Source organism: Pomacea canaliculata, linkage group LG1, assembly GCF_003073045.1.
Source record: "Pomacea canaliculata isolate SZHN2017 linkage group LG1, ASM307304v1, whole genome shotgun sequence".
NCBI lineage: Eukaryota > Metazoa > Mollusca > Gastropoda > Architaenioglossa > Ampullariidae > Pomacea > Pomacea canaliculata.
In genome coordinates, this window is record NC_037590.1 from 21,348,331 (window position 1) to 21,373,154 (window position 24,824).

At 47.0% G+C, this 24,824-nt stretch overlaps 1 protein-coding gene across 1 annotated transcript in view; it reads left to right on the forward strand.

Moving 5' to 3' along the window:
- The window catches only part of LOC112570173 (dynein beta chain, ciliary-like), a 35,075-nt gene extending 11,289 nt beyond the window's left edge, over nt 1–23,786 (forward strand). The window contains 44 exon segments of the mRNA XM_025248480.1: nt 77–280; nt 557–958; nt 1,413–1,658; nt 1,855–2,079; nt 3,067–3,285; nt 3,565–3,717; nt 4,113–4,346; nt 4,906–5,198; nt 5,365–5,521; nt 6,090–6,252; nt 6,255–6,351; nt 6,476–6,614; nt 6,981–7,073; nt 7,261–7,455; nt 7,919–8,129; nt 8,423–8,699; nt 8,859–9,141; nt 9,799–9,972; nt 10,464–10,772; nt 10,938–11,105; nt 11,275–11,514; nt 11,810–11,971; nt 12,271–12,894; nt 13,129–13,290; nt 13,662–13,895; nt 14,286–14,546; nt 14,840–14,867; nt 14,870–14,983; nt 15,309–15,649; nt 15,651–16,101; nt 16,104–16,771; nt 17,003–17,173; nt 17,629–17,756; nt 18,210–18,250; nt 18,253–18,400; nt 18,687–18,963; nt 19,170–19,397; nt 19,595–19,906; nt 20,049–20,291; nt 20,726–20,914; nt 21,664–21,770; nt 21,772–22,031; nt 22,947–23,132; nt 23,135–23,786. Of these exon segments, the coding sequence (XP_025104265.1) occupies nt 77–280; nt 557–958; nt 1,413–1,658; nt 1,855–2,079; nt 3,067–3,285; nt 3,565–3,717; nt 4,113–4,346; nt 4,906–5,198; nt 5,365–5,521; nt 6,090–6,252; nt 6,255–6,351; nt 6,476–6,614; nt 6,981–7,073; nt 7,261–7,455; nt 7,919–8,129; nt 8,423–8,699; nt 8,859–9,141; nt 9,799–9,972; nt 10,464–10,772; nt 10,938–11,105; nt 11,275–11,514; nt 11,810–11,971; nt 12,271–12,894; nt 13,129–13,290; nt 13,662–13,895; nt 14,286–14,546; nt 14,840–14,867; nt 14,870–14,983; nt 15,309–15,649; nt 15,651–16,101; nt 16,104–16,771; nt 17,003–17,173; nt 17,629–17,756; nt 18,210–18,250; nt 18,253–18,400; nt 18,687–18,963; nt 19,170–19,397; nt 19,595–19,906; nt 20,049–20,291; nt 20,726–20,914; nt 21,664–21,770; nt 21,772–22,031; nt 22,947–23,132; nt 23,135–23,193 (9,876 nt within the window). The 3' untranslated portion in view covers nt 23,194–23,786.
- The last annotated feature ends 1,038 nt before the right edge of the window (nt 23,787–24,824 follow it).

A 24,824-nucleotide genomic window follows, 5' to 3' on the forward strand; every position in this document is an offset into this window, starting at 1 on the left:
GTTCAAGTAATTCCTGGCTTCAAAGTAAGATATTGTTACAATTCAAACATCCGAATATGCTCTGTTCTCTCTGCAGACTCTGCCCGAAATGTGGGCGAACACCAAGAAGGCTTCCATCACGACCAAGCAGGCCATAGCGCCCATACAAGCCAACGAGGTGATGAACATCCAGCGCCGGGTGGCGGCCTTCGACGTCACGCAGCACAAGTACCGCGAGAAGTTCCGTGGCCTCGAGTTCTTCCGTTCCTCCTGCAAGAAACCCTACGATCTGCTCGACCAGGTACTAGGGAACACACAGTCAGGCAAACAGACAGATATATAGATGATACAAAGATGGTAGATACATAAACGGAAGGATGGCAAGAGGAATTAAATCTTTGCTGAGAACTTTTATAGTTTTTCTGCTTTACTTCGTTTCATTGACGAAAATGAAATCTGTAGCCTTCATCACAATTTTCCTCCTGTTCCACGAATTGCACTGCAACGACCGACCACTGCGGTGTAGTAACGACTATTGGGACAGAGAGTCACCAGCAAATGTTTCTCTGTTCTTAAGATAAACGTCGAGATCGAGGAACTGGAGGCAGAAATGACTGCACTAGGGGAGGCTGGGCATCTGTTCGCCGTGGCCGTTCCCGAGTACAAGCAGCTCAGGTTCTGCCGCAAGGAGATCCGGTTTGTCAAGCAGCTGTGGGACCACGTCTACGTCGTCAGCTCTTCCTTCGACGAGTGGAGGTCCACCCCATGGAAGGACATCAACGTGGAGCAGATGGACATGGACTGTAAGAAGTTTGCGAAGGACATCCGCGCTCTAGACAAAGAGATGCGGGCGTGGGACGTGTATACGGTGATGGAGGACGACATCAAGAACATGATCACGTCCCTCAAGGCCGTGGGTGACCTGCAGAATCCATCTATCAGGGATCGTCACTGGCAGCAGCTCATGGAGGCCACGGGGGTCGGTATATTGGATTTCTGAGACCATTGATTCCCTTCCCCAGTGCATTTAAGCATTTTTTTTAACAAGTTTTAGGTTTTCTTTGATTGTTTGTTACTGCAGGTCAGAAAAAAATAAACACACAAGGGTAAGAAAAGGGTGGCACTCATTGGGAAGCATTTCACAGACAGACAACATCTGACGGAATCTTTAATGATTGTGTCTTCTCTGTATCCTATGCGATACCTGCTTTTTTGGTTCAGATCTTCCTGGGTCTTGGGTACCACCAAAGGGATCATCTGACACCCACAGTACTGTACTGACGAAACCTGATGATGGCAATTTTGTGTGTGACACACTGCCTGCCACTGCAACCGACAATGAAGACGTTCTCTTTTTTGAGCACTGTCCTTAAACATTCGGCAGAGCTTGATGTTGACGAGGTATCTAAGCGAGCTGTGATTGTGGTCCTCAGGTTCATTTCGTCATGGACGAGCACACTGTGCTGATGGACTTGCTGAAGCTAAACCTACACAAGTACGAAGAAGAGGTGCGAACCATCGTGGACAAGGCTGTCAAAGAGACAAGCATGGAAAAACTGCTGAGGGAGCTGGATGTCACCTGGAAGCAGATGGAGTTCGAACACATCCAGCATCCTCGCACTGGGATCACCCTACTGAGGGCCAGTGAAGAGGTGGTTGAGACCCTGGAGGACAATCAGGTCAGATATAGATAAGGACTGTCTCAGAAACACTATTTGTCTCTGCTCTTTTCCTGATGGCATTGATATTTGTTTTTGCTTTTTTACTTTTTTGGTGTTGATTGCGAGTTGAAGGAAAGAATTTTCCAACTTTAAAAAGGAAGGAAAATGGAAAATAATGCTGACAATTTTTTTAGAGATTATTGTTTTCTTACAGTCCCAAGTGCAGAACATGATGGCGTCCAAGTACATCGCTTTCTTCCTGAAGGAGGTGTCTCAGTGGCAGATCAAACTGTCCACCGCAGACCAGGTTGTCAACATTTACATGGAAGTGCAGCGCACCTGGCAGCATCTGGAGAGCATCTTCATCGGCTCTGAGGACATCCGCAACCAGCTGCCCGAGGATTCTGCACGCTTCGAAATGATTGACAAGAAATTTAAGGTACGGGGTCTCCAGGGGTACAAAGGATGCAATTTTATCTTGTGAATCGGAAATCGCCTTGTCTGACGAGTTCAGAATAAAACTCTCAAGCTTTCACTCACTGAACGCGATCGATTATGATTCTTATTGATTTCCAGTGCGATATAGTATAACAATTTTAATTAGTATTTTTTTTTTCTTTAGAAAAAAAACAATCAGCATAAAGGACAACATGTAAGTTTGTCCTGAGGAAGCTTTTTCAACTTCTTTCTGCGTCCCAGCATGCATCAAAATGTCGTTGCACTGAAATAAAGAAGACAAAATGTTTGAACTCAAAATTATTATTATAAGCTGTCTGTGGAACCCTACTAATGCATGTTTGCTGCCTGGAACTGTCCTGGCACGTATTCCTTATGCTTTTGAACACCTAAGGTTCATGGGAGACGATCATTGAAAGTTGAAGGCTGAAGATATTACCAAGTGGAAGATTGTCTCCCTTCTCCTTTTGGCAACTGATTTTTTCCTACTGATATTTGAGAAGAAACTTATTATTAGAGAATTGAGCATTCTTAAAGCAGATGGTGATGCACTGAAGTATTAAAAAATAACTGATACTGTGAATCATGCTATTGGTGGGGTAGAATAATTAAGATAATTAAGGTTATTGTGCAGTAAAGATAGTTAATACAGACTGTAAAAAAGTCCATTCCAGATTTCGTTGGTGTTTTCATGGTATCACCCAGAAGGTTATACAGATTGCCATTTTTCAGTGGTGCAAATAAATTTCAAGGCACATATTCCCGGGGAAAATGATTTTGAAAATAATGGTGTTTGACGACAGAGTCCCCTTTCTACCTTTCATCGTGATGATAGCAGCGGCACGAAAAAAAGCAGCAACACCCACTGGGGAGCAGTCATTCTCCTCCTATGCTTTGAACTTTTAAAAACTAGTCAGATACAGTGAAGTCTTCGACAGAGAAAACATGAACTCATGGCTTGCGATCGCAGGAGATTGTGAAGAGCGTGACGAAGACGAAGAACGTGGTGAAGGCCACCAACATACCCAACCTCTACGAGAAGCTGGACTACCTGCAAGGTGAGCTTGCCAAGTGCGAGAAAGCTCTGGCCGAATACCTGGAGACCAAGCGCCTGGCTTTTCCAAGATTCTACTTTGTGTCGTCTGCTGATCTTCTGGACATCCTGTCCAACGGCAACAGCCCGCCGAGTGTGAGTGCCTCAACTAAGAAATGCATTGCTGACAGACTGGTGTATGCAAGTGGCATGGCGTGGGAGCAAGTCTAGTTTTGTTACATAATTCGCACCTAAAAACATGGAACACCTGTTCATGTCTTCATAGACAATGTAAAGAAGCCACGTGGGTATCGAACCAGCGCACCAGTGCTCTAACCGCTCTTCTATCCGCTCTCTCACTTGAAGTAGATTCAGACTAAGTTCTCTCATCGCTGTTTCCATGGAAAGCATCCGTTTCTTTCGATCTGCTAACAGGTGATGAAGCACCTGACTAAACTCTTCGACAGCCTGGCCAAGCTGAAACTGGAAAAAGATTCCGCGGGCACCGAGCTGAAGTCAGCCAATGGCATGTGGAGCAAAGATGGAGAGTACGTTGCCTTGGCAAAGTCCTGCGACCTCCAGGGTCAGGTGAGCTGAAGAGGCAAAGTTGGTTTTATGTACTCCTTGCTGCGCATCACCGACCAAATGCGTTGTAGTGACTGAAGGGATTAACATTAGACCTATCGGCTAAATACATCCAATTGTAAGTTGAACTTCTAGCTACACGAAATAACAGCAGTCAGGCAAAGCATCAGCAAACTTCCGGAGAATTAGTTCTAACCAAGATAATGTATTACCATAATGTAACGGGTTTAAACAACAATACCGTAGCTGAAGGAGGTGGAGAAATGGATCATCAACGGGTGGCGTGTGATGTTAACGGGTGACGTGTGATGTTAACGGGTGACGTGTGATGTTAACGGGTGACGTGTGATTTTAACGGGTGACGTGTGATGCTAACGGTTGGCGCGTGATGTCAACAGGTGGAGAACTGGCTCAACAACGTGCTGGACGTGATGATCATCACAGTTCGCCACGAGATGTCCGAAGCCATCGTCTGCTACGAGGACAAGGCGCGTGACGAATGGCTGTTTGACTTCCCCGCCCAGGTGGCGCTGTGTGGCACCCAGATCTGGTGGACGACAGAAGTGAACCAGGCCTTCGCGCGGCTTGAGGAGGGATTCGAAAATGCAATGAAGGATTACAACAAAAAACAGGTTCCCTCCCTCAACTTCTTCCATCTGGAAATCTGCTATCAAGAACAAAATATTGGAGTTTAGTTTGTAATTATCCGAGAAAGTAATGATGGGAAATGTTAGGGGAAAAGATACAGTCCATTCCTTGGCTCTGTTTATAATTCTGTTTCACAACACCTATGCAAGAGCTTTTATTGATATTTTAATTTTATTTCACTCGAGATATGCATGAGAAATTGCGTGCATGTGTTTTGATAGGTCTTCATGTATATTTGCATAATAGAGTTATCATTTCATGACTCTAAGCATTTATTTTCAATTTGTCTTCTTTGTAAGACGCGGTGAGCCCGACTTTGGTTAAATAAGCAAACAGGGGATAATTATTTTTAAAGATGTCAATCAGTATCAGAACCCCAGAAAATCAACATCAGACACTGAACAAAAGGCAGGCAAACAAAACAGTCCACAAAGAGATGAGCACTACAGGACGATCTAACATTTACGAAACATACGCGCGTTAAGTACACACTGAACAAGTCGACCCCAAAATAACCTGCGACCTTTGACTCCCACTCAACAGATCCAGCAGCTGAACGCGCTCATCAACCGGCTGATCGGGGATTTGTCGAAAGGCGACCGCCAGAAGATCATGACCGTGTGCACCATTGATGTCCACGCACGTGATGTGGTGGCCAAGATGATTCTGCAGAAGGTGGACAGCTCGCAGGCCTTCGTGTGGCTGTCGCAGCTCCGCCATCGCTGGGACGACAAGGTCCAAGACTGCTTCGCCAACATTTGCGATGCCCAGATCCTGTACTCGCACGAGTACCTGGGCAACACCCCTCGCCTCGTTATTACACCTTTGACCGACAGGTACCCTATCCATCAACAACAGACGTCATCTATAGTAGCAGAATCGTAACAATCAACGCTCTTAAGATTTATGAGCACATATAAATTTCATGAAAAGATTTGCATCAATTTAATGTCGTACAGTCAAATGAAGTAACAGACTGAAGTAATATCGGTCTTTTTACAGATGCTACATCACACTGACACAGTCTTTGCACCTCATCATGGGTGGAGCACCAGCAGGACCTGCGGGTACGGGTAAAACAGAAACTACCAAGGATCTTGGACGTGCTTTGGGGATCATGGTCTATGTGTTTAACTGCTCTGAGCAGATGGACTATAAGGTAAAGCAGCACTTGCATGCTAGCAATTCTTTCTTAATAAATAATAATTAATAATAATAATACAGTAATTTACCTAACAAGTTGTTAAACTTGATTACGGTGCTACGACGTAGTCGCCTGCTAGACGTGTGAGCGCCATTATCTTCATACACGCGTTCGTGGAACTTGGCAACGAACATTTTTTTTGGTTAAGGTAAGCATGCAACTTTCCAGATGGTATTTTCCTGTGTATTTTCAATTTTAAAAAAAGATGTTCCTAGTTTGAATTTGTATAAAAAGGGATGGTCCACGCTTCTTCAGTCAAAATTGTTTAAGGCATGTGTTTAATTGTTTAAATGATATTTAATGGTTTATCATAAACTAACATAAACAGGAAAATACCATCTCGCAAGTTATATGCTTTAATTATCTTGTGTCCACCATCCCACGCATCATCAGTCTCAGTAGCACGTTCTCAATCAGAGAACATGAGAACAGTTCCGAAGCTGTCTAATGAAAGAAAGAGTTGTAATGTCGTGTGTACGAGCTGTGGACTATTGTCTCAGATCCTCATGCTGTGTCCTCGCAGTCGGTGGGCAACATCTACAAGGGCTTGGCTCAGTCAGGAACCTGGGGATGCTTTGATGAATTCAACCGCATCGCCGTGGAGGTGCTGTCTGTCATCGCTGTGCAAGTCAAGAGCATCCAGGACGCCATCCGAGATAAAAAGTCTAAATTTAACTTCATGGGGAAATAATCGCCCTCAAGCCCACCGTGGGACTGTGGATTACCATGAACCCTGGATACGCGGGAAGGACAGAGTTACCGGAGAATTTAAAGGCTTTGTTCAGGTATGGACTTCCCTCAAATGTGAGATTAAGTTAAACATGCTGCAACGTGTCGAAGGTAACATTATACAAATGGTTGGTTTTTGGTTTGATATTATTCTTAATGTTATTTTTATTTACCATGCAGGCCGTGTGCAATGGTGGTTCCTGACTTTGAGCTGATTTGCGAGATCATGCTTGTGGCAGAAGGTTTCATCGAGGCGCGTTTGCTGGCTCGGAAATTTATCACACTGTACAGCCTGTGCAAAGAACTTCTGTCCAAACAGGTTGTTGTCTTACCCTTCCCCTCCTCTCCTTCGCTTATTCACTGACTTTACAGTCATTTACTATCATTCGCTGACTCAAGAAATCTTCCCGAAACGTTCAAAGACGTAAAGAACACCCATGAATGTAATCGCAATCAATTATACCTAATATCAAAGCTTCACAAATCACAATGTTATATATTCATATATGTAAGTGCTCATCAAGCATATGAAGCATATTGAGACATTTCTCATTTAAACTTAGTGGACGTAATTGGAGGAGCAAAAGCATTAGCACGACAGGTAATTTGGGATGTTCAGACAGAGAAATAAAGAAGAAGTCATTGATTCATCCTTGTGTACATATTATCATGTCATCTGCTGCAGGACCACTATGACTGGGGCCTTCGCGCCATCAAGTCTGTACTTGTGGTGGCCGGCGCCCTCAAGCGAGGTGACAGGGCGAGACCAGAAGATCAGGTACAGGACCTCAGCCCGGGTTTTTGCTTCAGTTCTCTTTCTTGTTCGGTAAACATAGCTGTCACACTTACTTTTATCCTCAGCCGTACTATTATGGACAACAATGGACAGCTTTATTTAACAGCTGAGGATGTTTGCTTCCCAGGTGCTGATATTTTGTTTCCCAGGTGCTGACTCTTTGTTACAGGTGCTGATGCGAGCTCTCCGCGACTTCAACGTGCCGAAGATCGTGGTGGAGGACATGCCTGTCTTCATGGGCCTCATCGGCGATCTCTTCCCGGCGCTTGACGTCCCCAGGAAGCGGGACTTGGAATTGGAGAAGAATATTCACAAGGCCACGGTGCAGGTGTCGCTGCAGCCGGAAGACAACTTTATCTTGAAGGTGAACTTTGCCAAGACTGCAGGTAGTCGGGGGTGAGACTATTGCAGCATGCTTTGGAGCGATGGATTATAACCTTTTCTATGCCCCAACTTCTAGGAAATGTTTGCACCTCTTCAAAAGAAGTACCACAGTCGAAGATAGTTTCATTTCTAATATTTCTTTTTCAGATTTTATGCTTGGATCGCACGAAACGCCTTGAGGGATTCCGAGACTTTGGGTTATCATTAAACACGTGTGGGAATGAGGGAAAGGGGAGCAGGGGTCGGGGTCGAACCCTCTCACTCATAGTCGGTTTCTTGTGCAGTTGGTTAAACCATCCACTTTGTCTGTAACATGGTTACACTACTGTAAGCCGCGAACTTGATTGTCTAGTGTAGTCAGCCATTCATTCCCCCCCCCCCACTTTGGTTGTGTAGCGTGCAGCTGGCGGCAGCTGGTGTCACCGCCGACCTTCGTTGTGTAGTGTGTGCAGCTGCAGGAGTTGTTCGAGGTGCGCCACTCCGTGTTTTTGCTGGGGCCGGCGGGCTGCGGCAAGTCCAAGGTGTGGACGACACTACAGCGCACCTACAAGAACCTGGGCCGCAAGCCCACGAGCGTCATCCTGGACCCCAAGTCCGTCAGCAACGACGAGCTGTTTGGAATCATCAACCCAGCCACGCGCGAGTGGAAAGATGGTGCGTGGTCCCAGCCTTGCTTGCTGAATAACTAATGTAGCTGTATGAAGTTCATATACTACTACTAGTAATAACAGTTTGTTGTTTTAAGCCAAAATTACTCATACATACTTCTACTTCCATGTTTAAGCATAAGAGCATGTGTATCAACCGCAGTCCTTCGACATCAGATATGACCTTACCCAGCGAAAAGCCTTCGCTACAGTTCACTTAGGCCCCTAGGACTCTTGACCTTTTTACCTTTCCCGCTGAACCCTGCTGGTGGAGAGCTAACTGTGCCTGTCCTGCTGCAGGCCTGTTCGCGGTGGTCATGAGGGACCTGGCCAACATGACGGGCGACGGGTCCAAGTGGATTGTTCTGGATGGTGACATCGACCCCATGTGGATCGAGTCCCTGAACACCGTCATGGACGACAACAAGATCCTCACCCTCGCCAGCAACGAGCGCATCCCGCTGACGCCGACCATGAGACTGCTGTTCGAGATCAGCCACCTCAAGACGGCCACCCCGGCAACCGTGTCCCGCGCCGGCATCCTCTTCATCAACACCACGGACTTGGGCTGGAACCCGTGAGTTCTCGCTCTTGCTTCTGAACTTACCAGGAGCAAGTAATAAATCAAGCATTAAGTTGAATTCCACCGATTCTGAGGTTCTGTTTTCTCTTCCTTGCTTACCGTAGGGCCGTTCAGATTTCCGAAGTAGATAGAGTGTACTTGAACTTGCTGCAGATTCGTTCAGAGCTGGATCGAGAGCCGCGAGGTCCAGACGGAGAAGGCCAACCTGACGGTGCTGTTCGAGAGGTACGTGCCTATACTGCTGGATGTGCTCAAGGTGCGCTTCAAGAAGATCACCCCCATCGTGGAGATCGCGCACGTGCAGATGCTGTGCCACTTGCTGGAGTGTCTCCTGAAGCCTGAAGTCATCAACCCAGACTCTCCCAAAGAGTTGTACGAGCTCTACTTCACCTTCGCCTGCATCTGGGCTTTTGGTGGGGTTCTCTTCCAAGACCAGGTACTGGGGCTTGTCAACATTGTCTTGAAAGAGTAAAAGAGAGAGAGAGAGAAAGAGGGAGAAAAAGGGAGAGGTAGAGAAGGGAAGTATGGAGAGAGAAGGAGAAGTGGAGAGAAAGAGAATAAAAGAATAAGAGCGATAAAGAGAGTAGAGAAGAAGGAGAATGGGGAGAGAGAGTTTGAGGAAAAAAAGGTGAGCCTCGTTTCCATACATTCACACATACATATGCTCTCAAGGAAAGGTGAGAGGGAGGGAAGAAAGGGACGGAGGCTCACGAGCTTAGTTGCGATATTACATTGACTCCAATAGTTACTAAATGATTTTTGTCAAGTAAATTTTTGGATTCCATTGTGACCATTATCGCTATCTTTTTGAATGAATGAATTTGAAAATTTGGAATTTCGGCTCTCTCTCTCTCACTTCCTTCTCCCTTCCTTTCTTCTTGCACTATTTGCTACTCATCTATCCTATAATCTTTCATTCTCTTTTTTTTTTTCATGCTACGGTGACGCACCCGAAAGCACCGCTCCACAAGGACGAAAATGATTATTCTAGAGGTGTTTCTGATTTTTTTAGGACAATTAATTTTTCTATTTAGCTGCCAAGAGGTCAAATGATGGCGACATCACAAACAATTGTTGTTTTTCACTTTGACAGCTCACAGACCATCGGGTCGAGTTCACCAAATGGTGGACGACTGAGATGAAGGCAGTGAAGTTCCCGTCCACTGGCACTGTCTTTGACTACTACATCGACCCAGAGAGCAAGAAGTTTGAGCCCTGGACTAAACTCGTCCCCAATTTCGAGTTCAATCCAGATGAACCACTTCAGGCAAGGATTTCTTTTCATTTCAAAGCAGAATTAAAAATTCTGTTTGCGGAAAATCGCTTAATAGGGTCACGTTCTTCGCGCTGTTTGAAGGAGGTCATTGTCGAGTGTATCATTCACAGCCAACAATTCCAGATGTTGACAGAATAAATACATCTTATTCAAATCCCTTTGATTGGCAGAATAAAGAATACTTTTTCTTTCGTTCGTTTTTTTTTATGCCTCCTTTGTGTTTTAAGTTGCCAGACGAGTTTCACGCCCTAACTTCTCCAGGCTGCCTTCCGTGTTTTGCCCAGGTCTACTCTTTTTGCGTTGCCCTGGATTTTTTTCCCTCCCTTCGAATATATTTTTTTTCGCCTACTTGTCCCTCCCTACGTCCTTCACGCTATCCTGCATCTTTCACGATGCCAAACCAATGTTCAGCTGGTGTAACTGTTTCCCTTCATACGTTTCTCCCCATGCCCTGCGTCCTCACACTGCCCTGTGTGTTCCAGGCCACGTTGGTCCACACGGCGGAGACGACTCGCACGCGCTTCTTCCTGGACATGCTGATCGCCAAGAAGCAGCCGGTCATGCTGGTGGGCAACGCCGGGACGGGCAAGACCGTACTGATGCAAGACAAGCTGAACAGCCTGAACAAGGACGAGTACATGATCGCCAACGTCCCCTTCAACTTCTACACCACGTCGGCGCTGCTGCAGTTGGTGCTGGAGAAGCCGCTGGAGAAAAAGGCAGGGAGGAATTATGGGCCGCCCGGAACCAGACGACTGATCTACTTTGTTGACGATCTGAACATGCCAGAGGTGAGGAGCCAGCCTTTCGTTTGCATGTTTTGACTTGTTGTTTTTTTAAATAAGCCTCTGAAAACAATGTGAGAGGGGATTAGACAGTTATTTAATCGCTCAAATGAAGTGTTGAAGTGTGTTCAGCGAACTGGAACATTGATTACTGTGGGACTGTGACGGCAGGTGGACCAGTATTTCACGGTACAGCCGCACACCTTCATGCGCCAGCACATCGACCACAAGCACTGGTACGATCGTGTCAAGCTTTCCCTGAAGGAGATTCACAAGACGCAGTACGTGGCCTGCATGAACCCTACCGCCGGCTCCTTCACCATCGACCCCCGCTTGCAAGTAGGCGCCCTCCTCCTCCTCCTCTCGTTGTCGTTGCCATCGTTCTGTCCTCTTCCTCTACATTTCCTTATCACAGAGAATGTTTAAGTTTTAAAGCTGTAGCTCAGTGTCAGTGCAGATGTGAGACATTCTAACATTTTTCCAAACGGATCTGATTTTATTTGCCCAGCGTCACTTCTGCGTGTTCGCCATGAACTTCCCGAACAAAGAAGCGCTGATGACCATCTACTCCAGCATCCTGTCGCAGCACATGGCGCTGGCCAACTTCCAGGGCGTGGTGCAGAGGTTCGCCACCAACCTGGTCGGCGCCGCCCTCAACCTGCACACCCGCATTGCTACTTCTTTCCTGCCCACCGCCATCAAGTTCCACTACGTCTTCAACCTGCGAGACCTCTCCAACATTTTCCAGGTAACTAGCGGGATCTTCTTATCGCCAAATATCTCTCTAACATTTGGTAGGTAGACGTTAGAATCCGCTGGAAATTTCTCCAGCACATTCTAAGCAGACATGGCAACCTGCACAAATCTGTCCGAAATTTAGTGAAGTAGACGCAGCAGCCCACGGAGTCTGTCCGCTATTTCTCCGGGTGCACGTCATCGTCTCTGTACTCTGCTCATGGGGAAGGTGGGGAAAGGCATTAAAGTAGTTCCCTCATGCATGCATGGCAAGCACAGACCTCAAGTCTCTTGAAAACTATCCGCAGGGCATCCTCTTCAGCGGCGCCGATTGCGCCAAGACTCACTGGGAGCTGGTCCGGCTCTGGCTCCACGAGAGCGCACGTGTGTACCGAGACAAGCTCGTTGACCTCGATGACATCGTCATGTACGACAAAACGGCCAAGGACGTCGTCAAGAAGACATTTGAGGTTAGAACTGCAACTGGCTACATCAAATGTTGCGATGTGTTTGGTGGTTAATGAATTCAACGATAAATTGTAGATGTCTCTGGCAGCGTTCGTAGTGAATAACTATTATTCTTCTATTAATGTCATCATTTCTTCTTCATTTATTTATTATGTTACTCTTCAGATAGATGATAGAGCAATAAGTAACCAAAACAGTTGTTCTAATTATTGCAAAGGTGTTTATTTTATAATTGCACCAAAATGAAAGCTTGGCAGCAAATATTCGCTCTTCTACATGTCTTCTTTCGCAATGTTACTAGGATGTAGACGAAGAGGTCGTGTTTAAGGAGCCCGTCATCTACTGTCACTTCGCTCTAGGCATCGGCGACCCCAAGTACATGCCTGTCCTGAACTGGGAGAGCCTGAACAAGGTGCTGATAGAAGCCCTGGACAACTACAACGAGCTCAACGCCGCCATGAACCTCGTACTCTTCGAGGACGCCATGATGCACATTTGCCGCATCAATCGCATCCTGGAGTCGCCGCGCGGCAACGCTCTTCTGATCGGCGTGGGCGGCAGCGGCAAGCAGTCGTTGTCCCGTCTGTCCGCCTCCATCAGCAGCCTGGATGTCTTTCAGATCACTCTGCGCAAAGGCTACTCCATAACGGACCTCAAGCTCGACTTGGCCGAGCTGTACCGCAAGGCCGGGATCAAGAGCGTGGGAATCATGTTCCTGATGACTGACTCGCAAGTGGCGGATGAGAAGTTCCTGGTTCTGATCAACGACCTTCTGGCCTCGGGCGAGATCCCGGGACTCTTCACCGACGACCAGATGGAAGAGGTGTTCAACGGCGTCAAGTCTGAGGTCAAGCAGGCAGGGATGGACGAAACGAGGGAGAACTGCTGGTCGTTCTTCATCGACAAAGTGCGACGTCTGCTGAAGGTACGATGCTCTTCTATTGCCCTAAACAGTTAAAAGAACCAGGCAGCCTCTTTTTGGTATGTGAAATTCTCATGCACAGTCTAAAAGTTCGAATGCTGAGCTTCGAGCGGAAAGGAATGTCTCAACCTGAGGGAGGGAGGTGAGGCTGCTGATGTTATGTTGTCATTGTCGTTCCGACACAGCTTGCAGTAAAAGCAATGACATATCTCCAAACGTTCTCTTCTGTCTCGGCAGGTGGTGCTGTGCTTCTCACCTGTCGGAAACACCCTGCGGGTACGCAGCCGCAAGTTCCCTGCTGTTACCAACTGCACGTCCATCGACTGGTTCCACGAGTGGCCGGAGCAGGCCTTGATATCAGTCAGTGCCCGCTTCCTTGAAGACAACGAATATTTATCGGTGGGTAAAGCTGTCGGCCCCAGGCTCGTCTAGATTCAGCTTTGGGGTACATTCTGTCCCTACCCGTTTCTTTCATTTTCAGCAGTGCAGCTGGCACATTGAGTATGTATTAGTATGATCGTACTTTCAAAAGTCTGACCCATTGGTTTAGAAATTTCATGCTTGTGTGCCATTGAGGTTTTTAACGGACTACTGGGTTGTAGTTTCGTCTACTTTTTCGTGGACAATTTATAGAATATGCTTTTAAATTCAGCTATTATCTACCAGTAGATAAATGTTCCTCATCCATGACAACAAAGATCTTCCGCTAACACCTTGCATCCCCACCTCCTTCTGAAGCATAGCTGTGTGACTACCCTTGTTTGCTGCAGCCTGATGCAAGAACCTGCATCTCCAAATTCATGTCCTTCGTCCACTCGTCCGTCAATGAGCTGAGTCAGGAGTACATGGCAGTGGAGAAGCGCTATAACTACACGACACCCAAAAGCTTTCTGGAGCAGATCACGCTGTACCAGAACCTTCTTCAGAGGAAGTTTGTCGACCTCCAGGGCAGCATCACCCGTCTGGAGAATGGTTTGGAGAAGCTTAGGAGTACCGCGGCTCAGGTAACACAGTTCAGTCGTTTGTATGAAGAGTTCTTCTCTCGCTAAATACTTGACTTCCTGTGATACGAGACATGATTACAGCGTTTAGTCTTCTTGTCTTTGTTTCTTGTAAGTCTTTATACTTTCTGCCCCGTGATAAAAGTACACATCGATTCCTTAGTATGCGAAACTGTAGCATCTGTTTGTTTGATGTGAGACCGGAGATTAACTTCAAAGGCTTTAAATATCCCCATGTGGTTAGCTTGTATAACCGCGCTTGTTTTCAACCTTCCTAAGAAAAAACCACGTGAATGGACCTTGTACATGAACCACATCTTTCTCGCTACATATTCTCGGGCTGCTGAGCAGACGGTTGCAATCATTGGTGACACGCCCCATTTCCTTCTTTAGGTGGATGACTTGAAGGACAAGCTCGCCGCCCAGGAAGTGGTCGTGGCCCAGAAGAACGAGGACGCCAACAAACTGATCCAAGTGGTGGGCGCCGAGAAAGAGAAGGTCGGCAAAGAGAAGGCCATCGCCGACGAGGAGGAGAAGAAGGTGTCGGTCATCACCAAGGAGGTGCAGATCAAGCAAGAGGACTGCGCCAGGGATCTGGCCAAGGCGGAGCCTGCCCTTGCTGCAGCCGAGGCTGCCTTGAACACCTTGAACAAGGTATTCTTTGCCCCTCTCTGCAACTACTTTGTCTCGACGTTGTTTTGATGTTTGTTTTTCTGTCAATAGTCTTTTGAAAGTAGGAATGGAAGTACAGTATAATTATGTACTCTTTCCCCTTCTTACCCATCTCAAACCTTCACACTGAAGCTAATTACCACTGTACGCTTGAAACAAGTAAAAGAAGCTGATTGGGCATGATTCCACTGCGAAAAAAGACGAATGGAGCTGGATGGAGGTGTAAACAGTGTTGTGTAGATGATGAAACATGAATTCGTTTCCTATTTCGTCAGAGCAATCTCACGGAGATGAAAGCTTTTGGATCCCGCCAGCAGCTGTGGTGAACGTGACCTCCGCAGTGATGTGTCTGCTGGCGCCCAAAGGGAAAGTGCCCAAGGACCGGAGTTGGAAAAATGCAAAGGCCACTATCATGTCGAAAGGTGAGCCACTGCAGGGTATCTGAATTAATTAGAAATCATTCGACGAACCTAAGGATATGAGGTGGGCAGGCGTCGAGCTAGGGACGTGATCTTCAACAGAGAAGTGTGTGATAGTATTTCAGATAGACTGATAAGCTAAAGATTTTCTACAAATGTGCACTCAACATTTAATATAGCTAAGGAAGAAAAAAACCCAATAATAATTACAATGATAATTAAAATGCAGACTTAAGATGGAGAAAAATAAAAAAATAAAAAAATAAAAGGAAGAAAGGGATGATGATGATGATGATGATGATTGATTAATGATTGATGATTTTTCAGGTCGACCAGTTTCTGTACGATTTGATCAACTACGACAAAGACCATATCCCAGAAGAATGCCTGAAAGCCATAAAGCCTTACTTGGCAGACCCAGACTTCAATCCGGAATTCATAGCCGCCAAGTCCACTGCCGCGGCAGGTCTGTGCTCTTGGGCTATCAACATCGTCACCTACTACTACATCTACTGCGACGTGGAGCCCAAGCGCATCGCGCTGCAGGTGGCCACGGACGAGCTGCAAGCGGCGCAGGACAAGCTGAAGATGATCAAGGACAAGGTGGCGAGTCTGCAGGCCACTCTGGCCGCGTGCCAGGCGGACTTCGAGAGGGCTACAAACGAGAAAGATCCGGTGCCAGCAGGAGGCTGAGGCCACTGGCAATGTGATCTCCCTGGCCAACCGCCTGGTGGGCGGCCTGGCCTCCGAGAATGTGCGCTGGGACGCCTCCATCGGTCAGTTACGCAACAACAAGAGGATGTTGCCAGGGGACGTCATGCTGATCACGGCGTTCATCTCCTACGTGGGCTCCTTCACCAAGAAGTACCGCCTGGACCTGATGGATACCCACTGGCTCCCCACGATACGCAAGTACTCCGAGATCATCCCCGTGACGGAAGGCCTGGACCCGCTGACCATGCTCATCGACGACGCGGTGATCGCCGGCTGGAACAACGAGGGGCTACCCGGAGACCGCATGTCCATCGAGAACGCCACCATCCTGACCAGCTGCGAGCGCTGGCCGCTTATGATCGACCCCCAGCTGCAGGGCATCAAGTGGATCAAGCTGCGGTACGGCGAGACCTGAAGGTGACGCGCCTCGGCGCCAAGGGCTACTTGGACATCATCGAGAGCGCTGTGACCAACGGCGATGTAGTACTACTGGAGAACATCGGCGAGGGCATGGACCCCGTGCTAGACTCGCTACTGGGCCGGAACACTATTAAGAAGGGCCGTGCCATCAAGATGGGCGACAAGGAGGTGGAGTACAACAAGAACTTCCGCTTAATCCTACAAACCAAACTGGCCAACCCACACTACAAGCCTGAGATGCAGGCGCAGACCACTCTCATCAACTTTACTGTCACACGGGAGGGGCTGGAGGACCAACTGCTGGGCTCGGTCGTGTCCAAGGAGCGGCCGGACCTGGAGGCGCTAAAATCGGAGCTGACCCGCCAGCAGAACCAGTTCAAGATCACTCTGAAGGAACTGGAGGATAACTTGCTGGCGAGGCTCTCGTCCGCAGGCGAGGACATTCTCAGCGACACGGCGCTGGTGGAGAACCTGGAGATCACCAAGAAGACCGCCGCGGAGATCGCCGTGAAAGCTGAGGAAGCGAAAGTCACGGAGGTGGAGATCAACACGGCCAGAGAAGGTTACCGGCCGGTGGCTGCTCGGGCTTCCCTCCTGTACTTCATCATGAACGATCTCTACAAAATCCACCCAATGTATCAGTTCTCTCTAAAGGTAATGCTACCATTTTCAAAACAAAATTATACTTTCCTGTGACTTTGATGTCTCGTGAAAATTGTGTTGTTATTTTTAAAGCACATAGTTAAAGGACCTCTTCAAAATCTGTTTGTCTGTTTTCTCTCTCTCTCTCTCACTCTCTCACACTCTCTCTCACACTCTCTCTCTCACACCACTCTCTCACTCTCACCACATAATACCCTACACTCACTGTTTTTTGCTCAACAGGCATTCAGTGTCGTGTTCATCAACGCCATTGACCGAGCGGAGCCAGCTGAGGAAGTCAAAGGGCGCGTGAAGAATCTCATCGACAGCATCACTTTCCTCGTCTTCATCTACACGAGCAGGGGCCTTTTTGAGAGGGACAAGCTTATTTTCATTTCACACATGACCTTTCAGGTTTGTCCTCAGACCGTGTCTGCCTTGTAGAGTTCATCCTGCTAACCTTTCTAATCGGAAAGACTTTCTGAGTAGGTCCTCCCTCAATACCGTTACAACCCTTGTCACCACCTCGCTGTCTCTGACCTCACCAGCACGTGAACTGCGCGTAGCATGCAGAACGAATCTGCGTCCTTTTTAAGAAAGGAATAAATGATGAAGTGGGGATGAGATGATAGCATTTGCATAAATAATTAATTAACATTTCCTTTATTTAAAATGCAGTCATGTTTGGATTACTTCCTGCCATTGGGTTGTGTTTGGACTCGGTATTCTGATCTCATCATGTAACATTGTCTATGTCAGCAAGAAAATCCTAACACTGGTATTAATATTATTTTTCATGCTATAATTAGCTGGTAATTCAAATCATCTGTCTTTTAAATATTTTAAGAGCATTATTTCACTTTTGTCAGATTCTGCTAATGACAAAAGACATTGATCCAGTAGAGATGGATTTTCTCCTGCGTTACCCAGCCAATCCAAACGTGCAGTCACCTGTAGAGTTCTTAACTCACCTGTCCTGGGGAGGCATAAAGGTTTGGTTAAAAAAAAAATAACAAAGATAGATATTGTGCATAGACTTCTTTCGAAAGATATGCAAATGTGTGTGCTTGCGAGCGTGGGCGTGCATGTGTGTGTATATATATAGTGTGTATAAATATGTACATATTTTTAGAAAACGTATTTTATTTATTTATTTTATTTTTTTTTTTTTTGGCATATTTTAGAAAGATCGAGAGTAGAGAGGAAACGAAGCATAAAAAACGTAGGAAGAAGTACATTTCAAATCAGATCATATCGTGTACAAGGTTTAGGGCAAGATGTCCTCCCTGATAATCGCTCAATTTGTTCTTTATTCAATGCGTCCCTCTGGGCAGACCGTTCTTTGGCTTACCGACACCTTTCTTACAACCACTGTCACTGACACGCCTTCAAGCTCCCCGACTGTCATGGCAGACACCTGTCCGAAAACGTTTTCCTATTGTCATGCCAGACTCTCTGACAAAGATGAGTTCCGGAACCTCGACAAAGACATCGAGGCTCCGCCAAGCGCTGGAAGACGTTCGTGGAGCACGAGACGCCGGAGAGAGAGAAGTTCCCCCAAGAATGGAAGAACAAGACCTCGCTGCAGAAGCTGTGCATGATGCGCTGCATGCGACCTGATCGAATGTGTTACGCTGTCAGGTAAACAGACAGGTGTCTTCTCCTGCTAACCTGTCACCTGAGCTTTCCTTTTAGCACAGAGCTGTTCGATTTCCAGATTTCAGGGTTCGTTTGTACTCTTAGATGATTGTATTCTCTAAAACATATAAATAAATAATAGTAAATAATAATTCTTTATAGCTGAATATTGTTTACAGACATGTGTAAAGCCAAGGCTAATTCAAAGAGGAAAGCAAATCCTCTCCATCATGATTCTGTTTTTGTCCTGGTTTCGACGTAACTGTGTCGTTGTGACCTTTGCCCTCAGTGGCTTTGTTGAAGAAAAACTGGGAAAGAGATTCGTGGAGAATCACTCGCTCCCGTTCGCCGTGTCCTACGAGGAGTCTGGGCCGGCAACTCCCGTCTTCTTCATCCTGTCGCCGGGAGTGGATCCCCTGAAGGACGTGGAAGCCCTGGGGAAGAAACTGGGTTTCACCACCGGCGATGGAAACTTTCACAACATCTCCTTAGGGCAAGGACAGGAGGTGGTGGCCGAAGCGGCCATGGAGCGGTCTGCCAAGGAAGGGCAGTGGGTGGTGCTGCAGGTGAGCTGGCGACGTCACCTATCAGGGTATTTATCTCTGGTCCATCTGAAGACCGTTCTCGGTGAGGGCTGAAGGTAAGGAGATCGTTATCCAAAGTATTAAGACTCACCAGGAGGTCTCATGTGTGATCAGTTGGTTTGGTTGCAAGTCTGAAAACGGAAACAAAGAGGTATGCACGTGCCTGAGAACTCTCAACGTGTTTGCAGAACGTTCACCTGGTGGCCAGGTGGCTGCCGAAACTCGAGAAAATGATGGAGGTATACGCTGCTGAGAGCGACCCCAGGTATCGCCTGTACATCAGCGCCGAGCCGTCGGCCTCACCGGATGGTCACATCATTCCGCAGGGCATCCTCGAGTCCGCCATTAAGATCACCAACGAGCCCCCCACCGGAATGTTTGCCAACATCCACAAGGCGCTCAACCTCTTCTCGCAGGTTGAACAAGACGCACGCACTCCCTGTCAGACCTGACCACTGCAGACTGAGCGAACACACGATAGAAAAATGCTTTTCACATGACAAGGTTGCTGTGTTCAGTGACGAGTTGTGACGTTTGCCATCACATTCCAAATGTCCCCGTACCTCCTGTTTACGCCTCCCCGCTCACTGTGTGTCCTTTCTCTGTCGCCAAGGAAACGATGGAGATGTGCTCGAAGGAGCTGGAGTTCAAGAGCATCCTGTTCTCTCTTTGCTACTTCCACGCTGTGGTGTGCGAGCGGCGCAAGTTCGGCCCCCAGGGCTGGAACCGCAACTACCCCTTCAACGTGGGCGACCTGACCATCAGTGTCAGCGTCCTGTTCAACTACCTGGAGACTAGCAGCAAGGTGCCATGGGAAGACCTGCGCTACCTGTTTGGTGAGATCATGTACGGTGGCCACATCACCGACGACTGGGACCGGCGATTGTGCCGGACCTACCTGGAGGTCTTCATGCAGAACAACATGGTGAGTCCACCTGCTGCAACAAAGGGCTAGGATAGTATAAAAATATAACAGAAATATTTTTACAAGTAAAAATGTCATTAATATGTATCACAAAATGCAAGAGTTCTTACGAAGCATCACTATACCCTGTTTATGACAACAGCTGGACGGAGACCTCTTCCTTGCACCCGACTTCCCTTTGCCCCCAAATCTGGACTACGTTGGTTATCACACCTACGTGGACGAGAACCTGCCACCCGAGAGCCCTGTCCTGTACGGTCTGCACCCCAACTCGGAGATCGAGTTCCTGACGCAGCTGTCGGAGAACCTGTTCAAGGTGGTCTTCGAGCTGCAGCCGCGGAACGCTGGAGCCGGCGCTGCGGGTGCCGTCAGCCAGGAGGAGAAGGTAGTCAAACAGGACGGGTACCCGATGGACGACGACCAATGACAGCTAGTGTCAACTTTTTATAGATGAACAAAAAAACACCACACGCACCTTAAGTAAGCATTAGAATACCAACTGGCCCCCAGAAATGTAGCAACCTGCTGGTCTGACAAACAGGCAGGTAAGAAAGGCAAGAGACGAGAGACTTTGTCTCGATAAACTAGATACAGCGACTAGTGTCTGCAGCCTTTACATGAATTATTATGAAGTTTAGTGCCAACACGCTTCTGAAACACTTTATTTATCATAACGAACAAAGAGTTTACAGATGGTAAAATTGACTCAATCTGTCCTTCTGCAAGTTTTGACCGTTCAAGGACCTCACCCAAATAATGACATACCCTGCCTTGTATGGTCTCTGCACACAACATGCCGCAGCTGTGTCTTGTGCGCAGGTCAAGAGCATCCTCGACGAGTTTTTGGAGAAACTTCCGGATCCGTTCTTGATGGAGGAGCTCATGGGCAAGGTGCCGGTGGAAGAACGCACGCCGTACGTCGTGGTGGCTTTCCAGGAATGTGAGAGGATGAACGGGCTCACCATAGAGATCCGCCGCTCCCTCAAGGAGCTGGCCCTGGGCCTCAAGGTATTGCTGCTTACCTCGGGGTGATGATGCCATGTGACTGAGAAATATTTACCGACATGATTACTAAATGGTTAAGGCTTATTTCTCCGGGTTTTTTTCAATTTTTATATCAAGTTTAATATGATCCAGCGCCCCTAGCAAAATACCCTCACCCTTGATTATACAGTGATACCTCGGTTCTCGAACATAATTCGTTCCGGGAAGACGGTCGAGAACCAAATTGTTCGAGAACCGAAGCAATGAAACCCAAAGGAAATAATGGAAACTGGATTAATTCGTTCCAAGCCCCAGAAAATGCCTATTTACTGGCCTAACTTGTATACAATATGTAGAAAAACATGAGTCTCAACAAGAAATAAGAAATAAAAGTGTATTTATTAAAACAAAAAAAATGTACTGTACAGTACAGTAAATTGTGTTTCATTTACTGTACCTGTACCAAACTTATGCAGGAGGGAATGAATGTGGAGGGAGGAGGGAAGGGGATGGTATTGTCACTGATGACGTAAGCAAGGTGCGCTGGGCAGAATGAACGCCATTCGGCCAACTCGGCTCATCTCGGACGTTCGGATGTTCGAGTTCCAATATTTGTTCGAATTCCAAGACAAAATTTTCTCGAATTTCCTGGTCGAATACCGATTTGGTCGAAAGTCAAGGCGTTCGAGAACCGAGGTATCACTGTATATTCCTGTTAATCTTTGTTAACTTCTTTGTGCGAGAGCTCTTGAAGCTGACTGTGTGTGCGACAGGGAGAGCTTACAATCACTTCGGACATGGAGGACCTGTCCAACGCGCTGTTCATGGACAAAGTGCCGGAGACGTGGAATAAGCGGGCCTACCCGTCGCTGTACCCGCTGGATGTGGTTCGCCGACCTGCTGCAGCGCATCCGGGAGCTGGAGAACTGGACCGGCGACTTCTCCCTGCCTGCCGCCGTGTGGCTGGCCGGCTTCTTCAACCCGCAGTCCTTCCTGACCGCCATCATGCAGCAGATGGCCCGCAAGAACGAGTGGCCGCTGGACCGCATGGTGCTGCAGTGTGACGTCACCAAAAAGACTCGCGAGGAAATGGCGGGGGCGCCGCGAGAGGGCGCCTACGTGCACGGGCTGTACATGGACGGTAGGCGTGATGTAGAGATAACAAGAGGGTTCGGTTCAGGTCTGAGCTTTTATTTTACCCAGGCGCCGCTAGAGCAGACAGGAGCGGTGCTGGGGCGGGTTGCATGAGTGTTGCGTCTGTCATTCGTCCAGAGGATCCGTTTACCATCTGAAATCTTGGAGCATATTATGCATCAAAAGAAATGACAAATTACTTATTGCTCCTGAACCTAGCTGTTATATCCCCCCCCACACACACACACTTTTTTTCTTTCCTGTCTCGTTAATGGAAGCGAAGGTATTCAGTAAGTGACGTTTGTCCAAGATGTTCTGGCAATAAAAAAACAACTGATTGTTTTTGATGAAATCAGTCAAAGTGAATCATATTTGTAACGGCAGTCAAGCATCTCCTTTCATTTTCCACTTTACTACGCAGTTAAGGTAAATGATGCGAAGGTGTGTTCACCTGAGGAAGGTCGTTAGTCAAACAGGGTCTGTGGTGCAGCCCCTATCCTACTGGGTAATCTCCCTCTAATCGCTCGGAGTTTGCCCTGATGACAAGAATAATGCGTCACTTATGATCGCTAGACTACAAACAGAGCAGTGAAAAATCACCCTTTTATTAGGGGATTGATGGTTTACGCCGAGCCAGCAACTAAGGCGATATCAGAGATACTGCACTCCTTTACACAGACTACTTGTTAAGAAAAGTAGTGACGCAGTTGCGTCCCTTCGAAACGTAATGCTACCAGAGTGCAGCCTCTATATCTATCCTCTCTGGCTATATCACGGCAAGCCATGATGATGACGATGATGATGATGATGATGATGACGACGACGACAAGTGTTAAAGTTCTTACCTTCTTAACCCTTTTGATGGACGAGGTGTAGTTGGCCTTCTAATCAAGGTGTTGTCCTCATCTGTCCACTTTCGCAGGTGCCCGCTGGGATTTGCAGACCAGCATGATCGCAGAGTCGCGCCTGAAGGAGCTGACTCCTCTGATGCCAGTCATCTTCATCCGCGCCATCCCAGTGGACCGCCAGGACCTGCGCAACATCTACGATTGTCCCGTGTACAAGACCAAGATGCGCGGACCCACCTTCGTCTGGACCTTCAACCTCAAGACCAAGAGAAGCCCAGCAAGTGGACCCTGGGTGGCGTGGCCATCCTCCTGCAGGTGTAGACGAGCAGCGAGCTTCGGGAGGGGGGACCTGGACGCTGGAACGAACAAATCAGACTTTTTCATTCCTTCCTTTCTTGATTTTGTACTTTGACCTTTAGACCTGGATGTCAACGTGAACTGCTGCAAGTGGAAGTCACTCAGTTCAGATGTGAACCGTTCAGTCTTCCATGACTGGAAAATGGACATGAAGCCCTAACATAACGGACTTTTAACAACGGTAAACTTTAAAACTCTGTAGGTAATTGCTCAAGTAAAGTGTTGTGTCTATCACTATGGGGCAGCAAGCTTTCGTGGGAAAATGTCTATACTGTTGCTTTGACACTAGGGAAGTATACATTTCACAAAAAATATATTACAAAAGAAGAAACATTTCGTAATTTGTATATTTTGCTGACAATTCCACCAGAAATTTATAACATAAATGAAGAATAGAGAGCTTCTTAGTTGTAATTTGAGATGATGCGAAAGTGCGAACATTTCCCCCCAGAAATAGAAACCTTCCACTGTCGAAAGATAATGTTTAGTGCCTAATCTAGGAAACTTTACATTGGCCAATCTTTATTCACAGGGAAATTAACCTTTTATATGTTGTCCATCCTCCTTTAATTATGAACTTGTATCGTGAGACACACCCGCAAAAAGTTAGGCTCACCAGACTTTACAAAAACAATTGATGTTTGCACAAAAACAGAAAACACAAAGAGACACCAAAGAACAAGAACAAGAGCTGAGAGTAACATGAATATTGATATTGCAAGAAGGGTGTGAAAAATGACTAGCATTATGGTAAAGGTTGTTAGGAGTGATGTTTACGGAAGAGGAGCACGTTTTGAGTGCACGTTTAAAGGATTTAATAGTGGGTAGGTGGCGGATATGGCTTCACAAACTCGTGAAAATTTATACCTGTACAGTATGTCACTGCCGACTGCACTCACTGACACAGCAGGAGCCTTGTGTGACAATACAAACAATTAAGGCCCAGCCTCGGTAAGAAAGATGATTGCTTTATGACTAGTATACGGTGGTGTGGAATCTTTTCATACACCGGAATGTTTACGAGTAGCAGCTCTTCTGCTCGTAGTGTGGATCCGCTGTTCCTAAGTCATCATTTAATGTGTGTGAAAAGAAGATCAATTAGCACTCAAAATATTCAGTAGATTGCTACATGATTGCCAGGCATGGAGGATGGGGCGAGTGATGCATCGAGTGTCGGACCTCGCCGACGAAACCGTTGTGTCGTTGACAGTAAAGACATGAAAGCCGCAGGTGAAAATCAAAACGCCGCAGACAAGTAACTAGATCAGCTCAATGATGAGGATACCAACAATAACATGTGTCAGATAACGGACGCTCAAATTACAACAGATCCACGCTCGCGGACGAACAAACAAACACACACAGAGAAAACCATCTTCAGCATCCAAGCTGTTCACGCAAACGGACATCACCACAGGAGTCTTCAACCCAGTCTTAGAGTTGTGAGTGATGTCTGTCTGAAAACATCACTTTAGTTTTAATACATTTGTGTTATTCAATCTGAACATATTTATAATTTCGTTATTTACAGTCCGTTTCCTATTGAGACTTCAAACAAGGACCGACTTTGCTTGACATGAGAAAATTATTGCCTC